Source organism: Bombina bombina, chromosome 5, assembly GCF_027579735.1.
Source record: "Bombina bombina isolate aBomBom1 chromosome 5, aBomBom1.pri, whole genome shotgun sequence".
Classification (NCBI taxonomy): Eukaryota; Metazoa; Chordata; class Amphibia; order Anura; family Bombinatoridae; genus Bombina; species Bombina bombina.
In genome coordinates, this window is record NC_069503.1 from 69085778 (window position 1) to 69100055 (window position 14278).

Below are 14278 nucleotides of genomic sequence, written 5' to 3' on the forward strand. Positions count from 1 at the left end.
TGGTTTTGGTGAGACCGGCATATGCCTCCAATAGTTTGAGAGCAGATTTATCATGTGGTTTAGCCCCAGCATTCAAATCATATGAAGGCATCGGGGAGCCACTGTGTTTGAAACAATTAGACACTGCCAATGTGAATCCCGCTTTCCATCTCCCTGCATCGGCTTCTGCTATATTGGCGTCTTCTACTTGCGTACCTTGCCCAGCTGCACTTGTTTCGCGGGTCACCAGTGCCGTCTCAGATCTGCTGTCCATTCCAGAAAAAGGAAGCTGGCTAGGCTGTAAGACTCGGTAACTCGGCGGCTCCATCTGACCGATCCGTGAGTCCTCCAGCGTGGCCTGGTCACTGCAATGCTGTACATATGCCGGGTTTTCTTTGGTAGGTGGGTTGAGTGGAAAAGGTTCAATTTCTACCGCCTGGCTCCCCAGGCAGTTTGCAGGAGGGTGTTTAGAAATCTTCAGGCTCCCCCATTCTTGTTTAATGAGGGTTGATAACTGGTGGAAGTGGTCGTTCAAAATATCTTCCAAGTCGCTTAGTAGTAGCTGAGTAGTGCACGCCATCTTAGCATAGGGTCACTCTCTACCAGCGAGAGGAGTTCTTCACTGGACCTTTTTCCCAGCTACGTTAGGATCTCGATCTATTATAGTATAGAAAATCTTCAGTAGTAGTAAGTAATACTACTCGTAACCCCAGTCTCCTAGGGGGGGGAATGTGCGGCAGCCCCGGCTCCACAAACTGCCAGTCGCTGTGTGAGTATGGCAGCTGCGTGGCCTAACTGCAGAAAGTAGGCAAAGAGGTCAAATCCGAGAGTTTCCCCTAGAATTATCAAATTCTTAAACCCTGCAGTAGCTTGCTGATTTCTGATACTGAAGCAGTCAATGTTTCGCAGGAAAACAATAAAATATTATACAAAACACTAGTTTGGAGCTTTTTAATAACAATGATTGGTTATGAAGTTTATTCCACCAGATAATTGTACTGCAGAGAATAGATTAATAAATGCAAACATAGGTGAGTGTTTACAGAGTCAAGAGGGATTTTTCACCTCTAGGCCAGTGATTTGGACTAACCCACACAGGTGTACCACATCAATCATTCTCCAGCAAAAAGAGGTGTTTTGTTCTGTTCATTAGTGAGGTATATAAGGCAGTGAAGGGTAGCATGATTTATTATGATTTTTTATGCCTGATTAAACGGTCTGTGAACCGTGAAACGCGTTGCATGATTGGGTGATTATTGGACACCCTGTTATCCACTCTCATCAGCAATCATTGTGCTGTTGTTTTTAAACTTTTATGCTTTTTTAAATAAATTTGGATATATCTTTTATCCTTTGAGTGGATTCATTTCTACCCACCATCTGCCATTGTTCACCTATGAGAGACCAGCCCAGCACCTGAGGGAACACATTATCATACAAATATCAAGATACCTAGAGTTTGGGTGAGCTGCCACACCTCTACCAATCTGCAGCCTGCTTCTACAAGCACATTGGTGTGCTCTGGGAATATGTGAGTACCCTCCACATTAAGGAATCTGTTGCGGTTGTACCATTAATAGTCTGCACATGTGGTGCCCGTATTTCTTGTCTCCCTTATAGCACCACCATCTTACGCCAAGAGCGCCTTCAAGTGGGTGAGCTGTTACACCTTTCTAATTCTGCAGCCCGCCCCTACCAGCACATAAGTGTGCTCTCCAAATTTGTGAGTACCCATTTGGCAATAGTTCTGTGACTCGTTGTTAATTAATAGATGATACCACACATGAGGCGCCCCTCCATTCTGTTTTATCTTATATAAAACAGACATAATAACAAGTTACATAACATGACACACATATTACATACCCAGTATACATGTAGGTTATAGTAGCCATTTAAATTAAACTGATTATGATCACCGTATGTACCGGTTACTGATATTGTGTCTCATTAAATAAAATCAGTTTCCCCTCAGTAATTCCTCTGGTATATAACATGTGCAATGCTAAGCATCTATTATTATAAGAAAAGGTTTATCCACATGATGTGCGCATTAAATATATGTCCCAGATGTCAATCATTTGAGACTGATGTTCTTGTTTATATAATTCTCTAACACTCTATTCATATAAAGACGTAAATGTAATTATTTCCTCCCCTATGTAAAACAAACATACAACTTCTAACACTGGCATATTAATAAACAACACTGGGGGTGCTTTGGTGGTGAATGGTTGTGTAAACTGGATGAGGACAGATTTGTATATTCCAGTGTGGTGTTTGGATTCTATCACATTTATATGAGAGAAATTGAGGTGCATCGGAGCACTTAAAATCTGGGGCTTTTTTAACTGGGATTTAGAAAGTATTATTTACAATACGATCCTTTTTGATGCTTCTATTTAGAGAGCTTTTCCTCTTTAAGATAATTGTAAAAAGGTTGTACACTGTGTATATAAAGTTTATGTGTGTGTAAATATTTGGTGTTTTGTGATATCTGATTTCAATAAAAACCTTTTCTCCACTTTCTAAACATGTGAAAGCTTTCTTCCCTTGTGACTCCTTTCATGAGTTTTAAGATCACTCTTTTGTGTAAAACGTTTCCCACACTCTGTACATGTGAAAGGCTTTTCTCCTGTGTGAATCCTTTCATGTATTTTCAGTCCACTCTTTTGTGTAAAACGTTTACCACACTCTGTACATGTGAAAGGCTTTTCTCCTGTGTGAATCCATTCATGAGTTTTCAGATCAATCTTTTGTGTAAAACTTTTTCCACACTCTGTACATGTGAATAGCTTTTCTCCTGTGTGAATCCTTTCATGAGTTTTCAGATTATTCATATGTGTAAAACTTTTTCCACACTCTGTACATGTGAATAGCTTTTCTCCTGTGTGAATCCTTTCATGAGTTTTCAGATTATTCATATGTGTAAAACTTTTTCCACACTCTGTACATGTTAAAGGCTTTTCTACTGTGTGACTCCTTTCATGATATTTCAGATGACTTTTCTCTGTAAAACATTTCCCACACTCTGAACATGTAAAAGGCTTTTCCCCTGTGTGAATCCTTTCATGACTTTTCAGATAATCCATTCGTGTAAAACTTTTCCCACACTCTGTACATGTGAACGGCTTTTCCCCTGTGTGAATCTTTTCATGACTTTTCAGATTATTCATTCGTGTAAAACATTTGCCGCACACAGGACATGTGTGTGGTTTCTCACCTGTGTGAATTTTGTAGTGTTCTAGTGGATGAGACTTCCATCTAAAGCTTTTCTCACATTCTGTAGATTTGAAATGTTTCTCCTTTGTATGAATTGTTTGGCTAGAATGCAGACTTTTCCCTTCTTTAATATGTTTTGAAAACTCAGTACATATGTGTGGTTTATCCTCTGGGATAATAATTTCACTAGAAAAGTCATAAATGTTGTCCTCTTGTTTGAGGACTAAATTACTCTCTGTACATAATAATTGCTGCCCAGTTCCTGCCAATTCACCATCTTCTTTAAATATCTGCTGTGATTTCCCCAATGTTTGTGAATAGTCATTGGTGTCTAAGACTATTGGAGTTTGCGGTATCATTCTGATACTTCCTGTAGTGAAGGATAAATATGAACTATTGACGTATTTGTCTACATAAAAAGAAATGGAATAAAGAAAAATAAGTATGTTTATTTATTATAATATAATCCATCTCAATTAAAAAACATTTTATTATACTCAAAAATGTCTTCTGTTTTGTATTTTTAAATTTACTTGTATATCAAAAATTAAAAAAGCATGACAAAGAATGTAAACATTAATTCATCATAGCAACCTAAATTACTGATTACTGATGAAAACAAGCTATAGGGCCGCATTAAACAAGGTGCGTGTGGATAATGTTCTCAGCCAGGGAACAAGTACATCTGTATTCTGGTCAAGAGAGTTGGCATCCAGCTTCCTCATTTAACATTGCACAAGCAACTGCAGATACAGCGCTGCCTGGCTTAAGATCAACCAGTGGGGTGAGAACATGATGTCTTAATCATAACAGACTAATAATCAGTGTGAAATGTTTTGAGAGGGTAAGAAGCAGTGATCTTATGATATTTCTTAGCTTTCGGCTGTGGTTGTTCTATTTATATAAACAGCCAAAAACTTTATTAGTTTAATTCTCACTGTAAAATGAAGCACACAAATTAGTGGTGGTTCTGGGGTGGGGAACACTGGAGGAGTTGTGGGTGTTCCACACATGGGAAAAAGGTTGGCATAAGTGTAGTTATGGGTGTTCCATGAGCGAGGTCAGGGCAGGAGAAGATGGAGTTGCAGGTGTTCTGAGTAATGAACCAGGTCTGGGGGTGAGGTTAGGCGGCAGTTAGACATCATCTGTCTAAAAGGACAGGGGGGAATAGTATTTTTTACCCTCCTTCTTAGCCCAATGGGGGTTGCTCCTTTTTTATAACGGTCACTGACACAAATGTTCTTAAAGGGACACTGTACCCAAAAAAAAATTTGTGATTCAGATTGAGCATGAAATTTTAAGCAACTTTCTAATTTACTCCTATTATCAAATTTTCTTCATTCTCTTGGTATCTTTATTTGAAATGCAAGAATGTAAGTTTAGATGACGGCCCATTTTTGGTGAACAACCTGGGTTGTCCTTGCTGATTGGTGGATAAATTCATCCACCAATAAAAAAGTGTGCTGTCCAGAGTACTGAAACAAAAAAAAGCTTAGATGCCTTCTTTTTCTAATAAAGGTAGAAAGAGAACGAAGAAAAATTGATAATAGGACTAAATTAGAAAGTTGCTTAAAATTGCATGCTCTTTCTGAATTACAAAAGAAAAAAATTGGGTACACTGTCCCTTTAAAGATGCATATATAAATATTATAGTTTATATTTGTGTAATGAGTGATCTATTCTATTTTCCAGTAATAAAAATCAGCATAATATCTATTTTACTCACCTAACCCATATGAGTTCATGCTGATAACAGGCTCCAATGTCTGTGCTCAGGAAGAAGGTTCCCTTATTCACTCCAGTTACATCAATACCTGATATCTCTCAGTGCTCTGGCCGTGTCTGTAAAAAGTATATTAAATGGTTTAGACAGATAATAATAAATAATGGTTCTGATTAACTGTACGTATGGTATAATTAAAGGCACACATAACAATTCATGTGATACAGATCAGCTGATTAGGTTATTACATATGTGCTATTGATTCAGCACAAGCATTTAGTACAGTTAGCTCTGTGAGAGTTATAATTGCCCCTTATATATGAATCTCCCCAGATCTATACAACGTAATGGTAGAAAATCTATTTAAGTGGGGCCATATCACAACTTTACAAATATATTATAGTCTTTGTTTTCTATCATTTATATGAAACAATATTTTCTCCTGAAATAAATATTAAATATCAGTTGTTTAAATATAAGTTAAATTGAATACTGCAGTATTGGTATTGTACTTCCTACTAATTATCACTGTCAGACATTTTGTCATGTGCTCCACCCCCAGTCCTTTAACTTCTCTTGGTCAATACTGAGTTGTCTTACATCACACAGCAAGGGGGTGTGGGAGATATAGGCACTAAATATTCATTTCAATTGTTATTTTGGATATAGAAAAGAAAAGGAAGAATTTGTGTTTACATAGACCAGTACTGAAACAGTAACAGTAGAGGTAATGGAATATGAGAGTATATCGTCGATCTGAAAAGGGAGGTAGGAGATGAATCTCTATGACCGATAACAGAGAACCCTTGAAAAGATTTCCCGTGAGGAGAAACATAAAATCAATAGGCAATACTCCCTTCACATCCCTCTGACATTCACTGTACTCTGAGATGAATCGGGCTTCAAAATGCTGAGAAGCGCATATCACAGAAGAAAATCAAGCACAAACTTACTTCACCAGCTCCATAGGGAGGCAAAGTTTGTAAAACTGAATTGTGGGTGTGGTGAGGGGTATATTTATAGGCATTTTGAGGTTTGGGGAACTTTGCCCCTCCTGGTAGGATTGTATATACCATACGTCACTAGCTCATGGACTCTTGCCAATTACATGAAAGAAATAAACGAATTATCAAAAACAACAATTAATCCTATTCTAATACCCATTTAAAAAAAAAAAAACACCACAAAATAAAAAACCTAATCTATAATAAACTACCAATTTAACAACTCTTTTACCTGAAAAAAATACAAAGATTCACTAACATTACAACCCCCCCCCCAAAACCCACAAAATAATAATAAAAAAAGCTATCTAAAAAAACCTAAACTACCCATTGCCCTGAAAAGGGCATTTGTAGGGGCATTGCCCTTAAAATGGCCTATAGCTCTTTCGCATTGCCGCAAAAAGGGCATTTAGCTCTTCTAAGAAAAGCCCAAACCCTGAACTAAAAAAAAAACACCCAAAAAACCCTTAAAAACCCCAACACTAACCCCCGATGATCCACTTACAGTTTTTGAAGTCCTGCTTGAACGATCTTCATCCAGGCGGTGAAGTCCTCATCCAGGCTGGGAGAATTCTTCATCAAGGCGGTCTCTTCTATCTTCATCCAGGCGGCGTGGAGAGGGTCCATCCTGAAGACATTCGGTGCGAAGCATACTCTTCATACAGTTGCCGTGGTATACTGAATCTTCAATGAAAGGTATACGGTTCAAAATGGTGTCCCTTGCATTCCTATTGGCTGATTTGATTTTGGAAAATCAAACTTAGCCAATAGGACAAGAGCTTCTGAAATTCTATTGGCTGTTTCACATAAACGCTTCTGAAGCGTGTTTTTTACCCTGCGCTAGCGGTGTACAGTTTAGCTTAATGTTCCTTGTTTGCTTCATGTAACTTAATTATTCAAAGTAATTCTTTGTTGTCCATATTGTATCTATGTTATAATTAACCACAGCTATACTTTATAATTTAACTCTTTCACTCCCTACAAAAATAAATCTTAATTTATCTCAGTCTGGGCACCTTTCACAGCTACTCCAGTCAAGAAGAACAGATATTTTTTAAATTAGAAAACTACAGCCAACTCTAGTTAAACACATGAACAATGAACAAATATAAGAAACAGTTTTTTTCATATGTTCAAAGACTATCATGGAAGAAACAAAAACGCATTTACAGGAATATGAAAAAATTACAATAATTAATTCAGTATTAGTCTGCAGAGTCCCTAATGTATCTGAATACAGCTTATTCACGTACCCAAGGCTGCTAATTTATAACGTGCAGTTAATAATGTCATGCTATTTTTATTAGTCATATTTAATATCTATATTCCTCCATTTAATCACAATTATAAGTAATTATGTATATGGCTATATTTTTCATTATTTAAATTGTGTGAGTTTAATAAAAAACAAAAAAAAAAAAGTAAAAAAACTATTGTGTTTTATTAATTAAACCAATGAACTGAGCAGGCACAAAACATTCAAATTAACCCCTTAAGGACCAAGGATGTACAGGGTACGTCCTACAAAAAAGGTCAGTTAACAATCAAGGACGTACCCTGTATGTCCTCAGGGGCTTCAAGCGGCTGGAAGCAATCCTGATCACTTCCAGCCACAGGTATTGCCATGAAGCCTCGATATTGAGGCATCACTGCAATACCTTTTTTGGCACACTGATGCAGAGAGAGACATTCTCTGGCCCTCTCTGCATCGGCCAGCGATGGTGCTGATCATTGGTGGGTGGGAGCAGCTGCAGGGAGGCGGGTGGGCTTCCCATTGCTGGCTAACTTCCGGCTAGCAGTGTCAGATCAGTCCCCGGTGCATGCGGGAGCGTGCCCCAATATGCACTTATGTGCATTGAAGCCTTGGTGGGAGGGGGAAAAACATAATTTATGCTTACCTGATAAATTCCTTTCTTCTGTAGTGTGATCAGTCCACGGGTCATCATTACTTCTGGGATATTACTCCTCCCCAACAGGAAGTGCAAGAGGATTCACCCAGCAGAGCTGCATATAGCTCCTCCCCTCTACGTCACTCCCAGTCATTCGACCAAGGACCAACGAGAAAGGAGAAGCCAAGGGTGTAGTGGTGACTGGAGTATAACTTAAAAAATATTTACCTGCCGTAAAAACAGGGCGGGCCGTGGACTGATCACACTACAGAAGAAAGGAATTTATCAGGTAAGCATAAATTATGTTTTCTTCTGTTAAGTGTGATCAGTCCACGGGTCATCATTACTTCTGGGATACCAATACCAAAGCAAAAGTACACGGATGACGGGAGGGATAGGCAGGCTCTTTATACAGAAGGAACCACTGCCTGAAGAACCTTTCTCCCAAAAATAGCCTCCGAGGAAGCAAAAGTGTCAAATTTGTAAAATTTGGAAAAAGTATGAAGCGAAGACCAAGTTGCAGCCTTGCAAATCTGTTCAACAGAGGCCTCATTCTTGAAGGCCCAAGTGGAAGCCACAGCTCTAGTAGAATGAGCTGTAATTCTTTCAGGAGGCTGCTGTCCAGCAGTCTCATAAGCTAAACGAATTATGCTGCGAAGCCAAGAAGAAAGAGAGGTAGCAGAAGCCTTTTGACCTCTCCTCTGACCAGAGTAAACGACAAACAGAGAAGATGTTTGTCAAAATTCCTTAGTTGCCTGTAAGTAAAATTTTAGGGCACGAACTACGTCCAGATTGTGCAGAAGACGTTCCTTCTTCGAAGAAGGATTTGGGCACAAAGATGGAACAACAATCTCTTGATTGATATTCCTGTTAGAGACTACCTTAGGTAAGAACCCAGGTTTAGTACGCAGAACTACCTTATCCGAATGAAAAATCAAATAAGGAGAATCACAATGTAAGGCTGATAACTCAGAGACTCTTCGAGCCGAGGAAATAGCCATTAAAAATAGAACTTTCCAAGATAACAACTTTATATCAATGGAATGAAGGGGTTCAAACGGAACGCCCTGTAAAACATTAAGAACAAGGTTTAAACTCCATGGTGGAGCAACATTTTTAAACACAGGCTTAATCCTGGCCAAAGCCTGACAAAAAGCCTGAACGTCTGGAACTTCTGACAGACGTTTGTGTAACAGAATGGACAGAGCTGAGATCTGTCCCTTTAATGAACTAGCAGATAAACCCTTTTCTAAACCTTCTTGTAGAAAAGACAATATCCTAGGAATCCTAACCTTACTCCAAGAGTAACCTTTGGATTCACACCAATATAGGTATTTACGCCATATCTTATGGTAAATCCTTCTGGTAACAGGCTTCCTAGCCTGTATTAAGGTATCAATAACTGACTCAGAAAACCCACGTCTTGATAAAATCAAGCGTTCAATTTCCAAGCAGTCAGCTTCAGAGAAGTTAGATTTTGATGTTTGAAAGGACCCTGTATTAGAAGGTCCTGTTTCAGAGGTAGAGACCAAGGTGGACAGGATGACATGTCCACCAGGTCTGCATACCAAGTCCTGCGTGGCCATGCAGGTGCTATTAGAATCACTGATGCTCTCTCCTGTTTGATTCTGGCAATCAATTGAGGAAGTAACGGGAAGGGTGGAAACACGTAAGCCATCCTGAAGTCCCAAGGTGCTGTCAGGGCATCTATCAGGACTGCTCCTGGATCCCTGGATCTGGACCCGTAACGAAGAAGCTTGGCGTTCTGTCGAGACGCCATGAGATCTATCTCTGGTTTGCCCCAACGTCGAAGTATTTGGGCAAAGACCTCCGGATGAAGTTCCCACTCCCCCGGATGAAAAAAGTCTGACGACTTAAGAAATCCGCCTCCCAGTTCTCCACTCCCGGGATGTGGATTGCTGACAGGTGGCAAGAGTGAGACTCTGCCCAGCGAATTATCTTTGATACTTCCATCATTGCTAGGGAGCTTCTTGTCCCTCCCTGATGGTTGATGTAAGCTACAGTCGTGATGTTGTCCGACTGAAACCTGATGAACCCTCGAGTTGTCAACTGGGGCCAAGCCAGGAGGGCATTGAGAACTGCTCTCAATTCCAGAATGTTTATTGGCAGGAGACTCTCCTCCTGACTCCATTGTCCCTGAGCCTTCAGAGAATTCCAGACGGCACCCCAACCTAGAAGGCTGGCGTCTGTTGTTACAATTGTCCAGTCTGGTCTGCTGAATGGCATCCCCCTGGACAGATGTGGCCGAGAAAGCCACCATAGAAGAGAATTTCTGGTCTCTTGATCCAGATTCAGAGAAGGGGACAAGTCTGAGTAATCCCCATTCCACTGACTTAGCATGCATAGTTGCAGTGGTCTGAGGTGTAAGCGAGCAAATGGTACTATGTCCATTGCCGCTACCATTAAGCCGATTACCTCCATGCATTGAGCCACTGACGGGTGTTGAATGGAATGAAGGGTGCGGCAAGCACTTTGAAGTCTTGTTAACCTGTCCTCTGTCAGATAAATCTTCATTTTTGCAGAATCTATAAGAGTCCCCAGGAAGGGAACTCTTGTGAATGGAACAAGTGAACTTTTCTTTTCGTTCACCTTCCATCCATGTGACCTTAGAAAAGCCAGTACTAACTCTGTATGAGACTTGGCAGTTTGAAAGCTTGAAGCTTGTATCAGAATGTCGTCTAGGTACGGAGCTACCGAAATTCCCCGCGGTCTTAGTACCGCCAGAAGAGCACCTAGAACCTTTGTGAAGATTCTTGGAGCTGTAGCCAATCCGAATGGAAGAGCTACAAACTGGTAATGCCTGTCTAGAAAGGCAAACCTTAGATACCGGTAATGATCTTTGTGGATCGGTATGTGAAGGTAAGCATCCTTTAAATCCACTGTGGTCATGTACTGACCTTCTTGGATCATAGGTAAAATTGTTCGAATAGTCTCCATTTTGAACGATGGAACTCTTAGGAATTTGTTTAGGATCTTTAAATCCAGGATTGGTCTGAAAGTTCCCTCTTTTTTGGGAACCACAAACAGATTTGAGTAAAACCCTTGTCCCTGTTCCGATCGTGGAACTGGATGGATTACTCCCATTAACAAAAGTTCTTGTACGCAGCGTAGAAACGCTTCTTTCTTTGTTTGGTTTGTTGACAACCTTGACAGATGAAATCTCTCTCTTGGAGGAGAGTATTTGAAGTCCAGAAGGTATCCCTGAGATATTATCTCTAGCGCCCAGGGATCCTGGACATCTCTTGCCCAAGCCTGGGCGAAGAGAGAAAGTCTGCCCCCCACTAGATCCGATCCCGGATCGGGGGCCCTCAATTCATGCTGTTTTAGTGGCAGCAGCAGGTTTCCTGGCCTGCTTGCCCTTGTTCCAGGACTGGTTAGGTCTCCAGCCTTGTCTGACGCGAGCACCAGATCCTTCTTGTTTTGGAGCAGTGGAAGTTGATGCTGCTCCTGCTTTGAAATTCCGAAAGGAACGAAAATTAGACTGTCTAGCCTTAGGTCTGGCTTTGTCTTGAGGCAGGGCGTGGCCCTTACCTCCTGTAATGTCGGCGATAATTTCTTTCAAACCGGGCCCAAATAAGGTCTGCCCTTTGAAAGGTATATTAAGTAATTTGGACTTAGAAGTTACATCAGCTGACCAGGATTTTAGCCACAGTGCTCTGCGCGCCTGAATGGCGAATCCGGAATTCTTAGCCGTAAGTTTAGTTAAATGTACTACGGCTTCCGAAATGAATGAATTAGCTAGCTTAAGTATTCTAAGCCTGTCCGAAATGTCGTCCAGCGTAGCTGAACTAAGGTTCTCTTCCAGAGACTCAATCCAGAATGCCGCTGCAGCCGAGACCGGCGCAATGCATGCAAGGGGTTGCAATATAAAACCTTGTTGAACAAACATTTTCTTAAGGTAACCCTCTAACTTTTTATCCATTGGATCTGAAAAGGCACAGCTATCCTCTACCGGGATAGTGGTACGCTTAGCTAAAGTAGAAACTGCTCCCTCCACCTTAGGGACCATTTGCCATAAGTCCCGTGAGGAGGTGTCTATTGGAAACATCTTTCTAAATATCGGAGGGGGTGAGAACGGCACACCGGGTCTATCCCACTCCTTAGTAATAATTTCATTTAGTCTCTTAGGTATAGGAAAAACGTCAGTACTTGTTGGTACAGCAAAATATTTATCCAACCTACACATTTTCCCTGGTATTGCAACTGTGTTACAATCATTCAGAGCCGCTAACACCTCCCCTAGTAATACACAGAGGTTTTCCAGCTTAAATTTAAAATTTGAAATATCTGAATCCAATCTGTTTGGATCAGAACCGTCAGCCGCAGAATGAAGCTCTCCGTCCTCATGTTCTGCAAGTTCTGACGCAGTATCTGACATGGCCCTAGCATTATCAGCGCACTCTGTTCTCACCCCAGAGTGATCACGCTTGCCTCTTAGTTCTGGTAATTTAGCCAAAACTTGCGTCATAACAGTAGCCATATCTTGTAGTGTTATTTGTAATGGCCGCCCAGATGTACTGGGCGCCACCATATCGCGCACCTCCCGAGTGGGAGATGTAGGTACTGACACGTGAGGCGAGTTAGTCGGCATAACTCTCCCCTCGCTGTTTGGTGAAATGTGTTCAATTTGTACAGATTGACTTTTATTTAAAGTAGCATCAATACAGTTAGTACATAAATTTCTATTGGGCTCCACTTTGGCGTTATTACAAATAGTACAGGTCTCATCCTCTGAATCAGACATGTTTAACACACTAGCAACTAAACTTGCAACTTGGAAATATTATTCAAGTAAAATACAATGAAAAAACGTACTGTGCCTAAGAAGCACAGAAAGATATATAACAGTTGAAATCAATAAACTTTGCAAAACAAAACACAATTTTAGCAAAGGCTTGTTCCCATTAGCAAAGAATAACTAACCCTGATGGCATAAAAAAGTTAAAGAATAAACGTTTTTTATCACAGTCAACTACAATCTCACAGCTCTGTTAGATTACTTCCCTCAAACAAGCTTTGAAGACCCCTGAGTTCTGTAGAGATAAACCGGAACATGCAGGAAAAAACAATGAGCTTCTGACTGAAATTTTTGATGCGTAGCAAAAAGCGCCAAAAAAAGGTCCCTCCCCCTCACACACAACAGTGAGAGAGATCAGTAAACTGTCATAATTAGATAAAGCAACTGCCAAGTGGAAAAATAGTGCCCAAACATTTTATTCACCCAGTACCTCAGAAAATGAAAACGATTTTACATTCCAGCAAAAACGTTTAACATAAATTAGTAAAAACCAAATAGGCTAAAGTTTATATACACAGTGTAATTCCAGTGAAGTACCATTCCCCAGAATACTCAAATGTAAAAAATACATACATGATATTATGTCGGTATGGCAGGATTTTCTTATCAATTCCATTGTCAGAAAATAAAAACTGCTACATACCTCTTTGCAGATTAAACTGCCCGCTGTCCCCTGATCTGAAGTTGACCTCTCCTCAGATGGCCGAGAAACAGCAATATGATCTTAACTACTCCGGCTAAAATCATAGTAAAAACTCTGGTAGATTCTTCTTCAAACTCTACCAGAGAAGGAATAACACACTCCGGTGCTATTAAAAAATAACAAACTTTTGATTGAAGAAATAAAACTAAATAAAATCACCATAGTCCTCTCACACATCCTATCTAGTCGTTGGGTGCAAGAGAATGACTGGGAGTGACGTAGAGGGGAGGAGCTATATGCAGCTCTGCTGGGTGAATCCTCTTGCACTTCCTGTTGGGGAGGAGTAATATCCCAGAAGTAATGATGACCCGTGGACTGATCACACTTAACAGAAGAAATTATGTTTTAAAAAAGGGATCTGGGAGGGGAAGGGGTGGGAGGTATTGAGGGGGGCAGCTACACTACAGAAAAATATATTTATATAAGTAATGGCCACATTATTTTGAAAAGTGGGTACTGGCAGACAGCTGCCAGTAATCAAAATGACACCAAATAGTGAGAGGGGGCATAGTCTGAGAGCTGTTTGGGAGGGATCAGGGGGTGGGATGTGTCAGGTGGGAGGCTGATCTCTACACTAAAGCTAAAATTAACCCTTCAAGCGCCCTACAAGCTACCTAATTAACCCCATCACTGCTGGGCATAATACAAGAATATCACAGAGAAGGGATATCAAAGAGAAGCATTTACAACCATTTGTGCCATAATTGCACAAGCTGTTTATCAATAATTTCAGTGAGAAACCTAAAGTTTGTGAAAAAGTTAGTAAAAAAAGTGATTTTTTTTTTTTATTTGATTGCTTTTGTCGGTGAAATGGTGGCATGAAATATACCAAAATGGGCCTTGATCAATACTTTGGGGTGTCTACTAATATATATATATATATATATATATATATATATATATATATATATATATATATATATATATATATATATATAT

The 14278-nt window shown here is 40.1% G+C and overlaps 1 protein-coding gene across 1 annotated transcript; it reads right to left on the minus strand.

Moving 5' to 3' along the window:
* Window positions 1-1779: 1779 nt before the first annotated feature.
* Window positions 1780-5044, minus strand: LOC128659208 (gastrula zinc finger protein XlCGF8.2DB-like). Its single transcript, XM_053712887.1, has 2 exons — window positions 4928-5044; window positions 1780-3610 (listed from the first exon to the last, which is right to left on the minus strand). Exons 1-2 carry the CDS (start codon window positions 4944-4946, stop codon window positions 2508-2510), a joined length of 1122 nt encoding a protein of 373 aa, XP_053568862.1. The 5' UTR covers window positions 4947-5044; the 3' UTR covers window positions 1780-2507.
* Window positions 5045-14278: the final 9234 nt, after the last annotated feature.